The sequence below is a fragment of the Schistocerca piceifrons genome, chromosome 6, assembly GCF_021461385.2.
Source record: "Schistocerca piceifrons isolate TAMUIC-IGC-003096 chromosome 6, iqSchPice1.1, whole genome shotgun sequence".
NCBI lineage: Eukaryota > Metazoa > Arthropoda > Insecta > Orthoptera > Acrididae > Schistocerca > Schistocerca piceifrons.
Window position 1 is genome coordinate 146,743,961 of NC_060143.1, and position 6,555 is coordinate 146,750,515.

The 6,555-nt window shown below is 34.5% G+C and overlaps 1 protein-coding gene across 1 annotated transcript in view; it reads left to right on the forward strand.

The window, feature by feature from the left end:
• Positions 1-1,202, forward strand: part of LOC124803199 (neural-cadherin-like) — a 275,285-nt gene extending 274,083 nt beyond the window's left edge. The window contains 2 exon segments of the mRNA XM_047264381.1: positions 587-828; positions 976-1,202. Coding sequence (XP_047120337.1) covers positions 587-828; positions 976-1,202 — 469 coding nt within the window.
• The last annotated feature ends 5,353 nt before the right edge of the window (positions 1,203-6,555 follow it).

Consider the following 6,555-nt stretch of genomic DNA (forward strand, 5'->3'; position numbering starts at 1 on the left):
CTTCTTTCATGGTTCTTAAACCAGATGTTAGCAGTGATTAAATCTTGCTCTGTGCAAAATTCTACCATGCAACTTCCTCTTTCATTCCTTTCTCCCAGTCCATGGTCATCATTTCTTGGGGTATTTTCCTTTGTTTTTTGAAACTGTTGAAATCTTGCAAGGTAAACTTGTAGGCTATATGACAGCTGAGAAACACAACTATTAATTTACAGATTGTCTTCCATAAACCTTTTAGAGTGTACAAGTTAGAGAAATGTGTAACAAGGAGAATGTAGCCTGTTATAAACTACCTATTTATCTTAGACTATCATTGATGAAGAATGGGCTGGTAATCAAAGAAGGTATTTGATTTCTTTCCCAGGGAAGCAGATGAGTATCTCCTTTCTCATTCACTGTAGTCAGTGAATCACAGTTAAAACATTGTATGTGACAATTGTACTGTTTGTAAGATATTACACTGCATTACTCTCCTGTACTGGCATTTTATTCTATTTTCAATATGAAACTATTAAACATTTTATTTGTTATTTCACAAGCTGGACTAAAATTGTATAGGGAATAAATGTTTCCAAACATTCATTTTCAGTTGTGGCCCTAATAGACAGTTTGATGCTGACCAAAAAATCTGCACTGAAAATAATGAATGCCTTGGGAAACCATGTCAGAATGGTGGAACATGTGTCAATCAGTATCCATATATCCATTATCAGTGCATGTGCCCAAAAGGTTTCTGGGGTCATCAATGTGAGCAAATGGTCAAAAATGAATCTATGAAACTTAGTTTAGCTGTGCTGGTAGCAGTTGTTGCAGCCATCACTATTATTCTTGGTAAGCTAATTCACAATAATATATTTTCATAGAAATGAATTATTATTTCAAAATAAAAACTGCATTGAATGTTTGGCTTGAAATGGGGTATTGATTTTGTGTGGACTGATACAGTAGTAATGAAACATAACCACCACTCTTTTTCAGTTCTAGCAACACTCCTTATAGTATGCAAATATAAAAAAAGTACGAAATGTAAATCATCCACAACTAAGGAGGATATTCGTGAAAATATCATTATATATGATGATGAAGGGGGTGGTGAGGATGACATGACAGCTTTTGATATAAAACCTCTAAAAATACCAGTTAAAACCTCAGCTGTAGTTGAAACAATAGAAATAAAAAGTAAGTATAATTATATTTACATGTGATTAGCAAGAAACTCATTACATTATACAGTCCTCCTCCTTCACCCCTCTTCCTTCCCCTTCAAGCCTTCTGCTGGAAGGAGGAGCCACTGGCTCCAAAGCTTGCATAAGTATAACCTTCTTTTATGTGTGTGTTCTCCTGCCACTGCTTGGTGAGTGATTTTTTTTTTTTAATTTTTTATCTAATCAATTATATTATATTGTCCTTACATTTTTGGATGTATGACCTTAGAATTTCCTTGTAGATGTAGTATTTACAAATTGTATGTCACTCACTGTTCTCTATGGCATGAAAGAATTTGATGAAAATTTGGCCATGTGACATTGCTCTTCAAGCACTGTTTCTGCATACAGTGGGAATCATGCAAATAAATTGAATTTTCACACCCTTTTGTAAATTTACAATTCATAGACTTAGGTAGCTTTTTACTGCTGCTTTCTTATCCACAGCATGCAATGATTACAGTTAAAGTATTGATCTGGTACAACTTTTCAGTCATTTGAAAAGGACCTTTTCAGTGTACATTCCACTGCAGACAAAGCTGCATTCTCAGTTTTGTGTGCCTGTCACATCTAACTTAATTGGGGGATGAATTATGTAGCAGCCCCTACTTCCACCCCTGCTCTCACCCCCTCCCCCCCCCCCCCCTCTAGGGGAAAGATTAGCTGGCTTCTTTCCTCACTGAAAGTAGATGACCAATGCATTTATCAGAGACGAGACAAATTTTTATACATGCCATTACAAATAGTGGTGCCCACACATTCAATAAGTATTTCTCATGGGAGAAACTGATATGATTAAAGAAGCAGCAAATGATTCAGATCAATAGCAAATTCAGTTCGCAAGCAAAAAAGCAACAATAAACTATATTTTTTTGAGAAATGTACATGTGGATGTACAAGTAGAGCTGTGATGCATTCCACTTATCAGATTTTTTAAATAAATATGTTGTGAAGTGGAATATTTGTGGAGAAGTGTGTACTAAAGCATGTTACAGAAATCATGGAAATATGGTGGGGAATAGATAATAGCAAAAACACAAATACAAATGTGATAGAGAATAAATGGTAAATGGGAGATGAAAGATAGGCTGTGTTAAAGATGTATGTTTCGTGTTACATCACATGAAATAAATCAGTACTAATAGAATGAAATTGCTGGAACACCTGATACCAGCCATCAGCTTTGATCCGTGATGTCATCGCGACGACAAATCAGTACTAATAGAATGAAATTGCTGGAACCCCTGATACCAGCCATCAGCTTTGATCCGTGATGTCATCGCGACGACAAACATAGCCATATTATCTCTATCTGATACAGAAACTATAATATCACAGATTAAATACAGGTAACAAAACAAAAAAAAAAATAAAAAATGATCAAGTAGTTTGAAGAAGCACATGAAACTAACAGGATACCCACAGCAATCAGGGAATTTTTGAGCAGAGAGAAACAAAACAAATGACATTCCTAACCTAACACATAGACCCAAACAAACAAAAAATAATCAGAAATCAAAAACATATAAAGGCAATGAGAAAGTCACACAATTCAGTAAATTTACATTCAGTTAACCTTTTCAGGTAAAATGAACTATACAATACTAAGCAATGAGTAATTCTGCAAACGGTCATTAAATGAGAAACAAAACCTCACTGCAAATTCTGGTATTGAAAACTTCAATTGACCTATATAGCTGGAAGAAGGTCCTCAATGCTAAGAATCCAAAATTTGCTGTAAAAACTGGTATCAAATAGTTCACTTTACCTTTATAGTTGGAATGAAGTCCACAATCCCGAGAAACCAGATCTCACTGCCAAAACCTATATCAAAAATTTCACTTGACTTACATAATTAGAACAAAGTCCATGATACCAAGAAACCATAATACACTACAAGAAATGGTACTGAAAATATCATTTGACCAATATAACTAGAACAAACTCCACAATACCTAACAATTATATGTTTACTTATAATAAATATCATTAATACTGAACCAGAGAAAACGACCAAAAAATTTGTATGTAGTTTCATTAACATTAATTTAAATAAAGAAATAAATTACAAGCTGCTGCCCGAAATAAATGTATATATCATACTTCGAAACAAACAAAAAATTAAAAACATACTTACCAAACAAAACCTGCTATTGCACAAAAATAATATGAACTAGTGAAACAAACAAACAAACAAAAAATGTCATATAAAATTTAAGAATAAATCCTAAGCCAATTAAGAGAGGTTGTCTTATGTTAAAATCATATGCAGGATACTGAAATGTAGGTGAGAAGTACATCTACTAATATAAATCAGAAAAATTTCCATATGATGTGCAGAAAATTATATTTTAAAAGAAATACACAAAATATGGGAAAGTAGTTGACAACAGTGTTGCTGACTGATTAGACAAGATGATAGAACCAATGAGAAAATAGCATTTGGTAAACATCATCATCACGAATAAATAAAAATCTGGGGCAACATAAAGAAACATAGATGTGCAGAATGCTGAAATATAAAATGGAATATTACATAAAATTTAAACTGTGCCTTAGGTTCCAGCCTAACCACCACCAAGGAAACTGGAACATTCTGAAAACATTCACCAATATTTTTAAATGATTGTTTTAATACTGATTGCTGCAGGTGGATGACCAAACTCACACATTCCAATCTAACCTAGACTTCAGACTAAACTACTGATCTATCTGTCAGCACAGCTATTTTTCTTCCATTTACATTCATTAGCTTTGCCAATTCCCAACCAAACTGTAACATTCCAATTTAGCCTAGACTTCAAGCAACACTACAGATCCATCTGTCACTCCAGCCACTTTTCTTCCATACTAGTTCACATATTTACTGAGAGTAGTGCTAATTCCACCACTTTGTGACATATTTTTGTACATAATCTGCAAAGATATACATTTCAACCTCCCTAAACCATAATCCACCCACCATGAACCACTCTCCCATCACTCAGCACAAAATACAAATAAAAATAAGCTATCCACAACTTTGTTCATATACACATGTGACACTATACAAATTCTTCTGAAGCACCAGAGAAAATATACCTGATGCCTCTTAAGAGGAAACCCTCTATATTCTTATAAAGAAGAGTTGAACAAGTCCGGACACAGCCTTACCCTCTAAAGATCTTTTAATAGCAGGCTCTGTTCCCTCAGTGCTGTTAGTAAGCGCTCCTTTAGATGGATCATTGAAATGAAGATTATACTTTTAGTTCACAGAGAAGTGCTGGACTCCTTCATCAGAAGGACATTTGTCAAAATAAATTGGGTTTTATAGCCATTCCTGGTGAGATATTCTCTTTTGTAATATTTAGTAGTACACCTTTTGACTTCTTTTGTATAATATGAATAATTTAAAAAAGGGAAAAAGAAACTTACAAGTGCATCTTTCTGTGGTTCTTATTTCTCTTTAAACACACAGTGACACAAACTTCCCTACAACATTCTTGCCATTCCACTACAGATTTATTTTGAAACTCAAATGAGAAAAAATTGTTACTACATTTTTAACATGGAAGTATGTCATACTCAAAATGTTAGTGACTGGTAATCTGATACCATCAGATCAAGAATCTCACCTTTCTTAACATTATTTGTCATGTCAATTCTTTCCATGGACATGGCACTGCCATACAAATCTATCATTTACATTCTGTTTCAGTGTAATCTACATAAATGACTAACACAGATCACATCTTCTCTTTTGTCATGATAAAACCATTGGTCATCTGCCAGGTGATTGTTACTCTCTGGGATTTCACATTAGGTATTAGCTCTAGGTTAATTCAAGAACTAAGAAAGAGAACTCACAAAATTACAAGACATATATCTTCGAACAGTTGCACTAACTGGGCAACTGAAAAACTAATTCCATGCGTGAGAACATGCATTCAACTATGAATTAATGCCCATAAAATCAACATCACTAAGGACATAAATACCAGCCACAAAAGCCTGTACTGTATGATAAATTGTCACCAGAAAAGAGAACATTTTAATCCACGGTCCAAATACATAAAATTTTCATTTTTTATATATTTAACACACTGCTGTCAAGATATTTTATTTCTCTACAGAACAAAATTATAAAGCAAAAACTGCAAAGCAAGCAATTTACCAAGACATAAACTTAATCCAATACAAATTATGCTCATATCCGACAGATATGGTTGCAATGAGGTACCAAAAGTGCACACAAAATATTTCAAATTGCTATAGGTATGAAAAATTTTGCTGTACCACTTGTAGCAAAGTTCACAATTCTCATCTGAAATTAAAACTCAATTCCTATCTGAGCTACCTTTCATCACCAGCACATGAAAGGTGTGTTAAACAGTTTCAGTTATTGTGTAACATCTCACAAGCAACATGTCACCTTCCAATCTAACCTACACAGCCTGTACCACAGATCAGTCAGTTACCACAGCCATTTGTTGGCTTTGCCTATTCAGAGCCAAGCTAGACCTAAAATTAGGTCAATGCTACAGATCAGACTGTTACCACAACCAGGTTTTTCGCATTTTTGTTCATTGGCTACACCATTTAATTTGGAAATAGAGGGAACTGTGTGTGGTAACAATTGCAGTGAGAGACCAAGACTTTGCTGCAGTAAGCTGGTGCTAGTGGATGTAGGTTGCATCCTATACAGATATGGAGAGTTGTTCAGAATAGACTCAAATGAGAAAAAATTGTTACTACATTTTTAACATGGAAGTATGTCATACTCAAAATGTTAGTGACTGGTAATCTGATACCATCAGATCAAGAATCTCACCTTTCTTAACATTATTTGTCATGTCAATTCTTTCCATGGACATGGCACTGCCATACAAATCTATCATTTACATTCTGTTTTAGTGTAATCTACATAAATGACTAACACAGATCACATCTTCTCTTTTTGTTTAAACCTGAAGACCACAACAACAGCATTGCTAATGTGCACCATTTGAAAGAATAGAACATAATACCATGTCACAGCTTCCTAGAGGTCTGATACCTGTGTAGTGCAGTTAGAATCAGTGCCTGTTTGCCTTCATGGTTGTACCAATTTGCTTGTTCTGCAACAGAAAATATATGGGAGTCTGTTTGAATGAACCCTTATATTTTTACAATTAAAACCTCTGTCAAGTGTGGTAATGGCATTATGAGCATACAGTGTTTGTTTTGGAAACAGTTCAAAATCAACTGGAATGACAGTTCTGAAAGGCAATTACAAGATGGGTCAGACAGGTGAGAACAACATCTGCTACAAGAAACAGGCCACTTATTGGGCCATCTATGGTTCACTTCCAAATGATACTGTAACAGTAAGAAC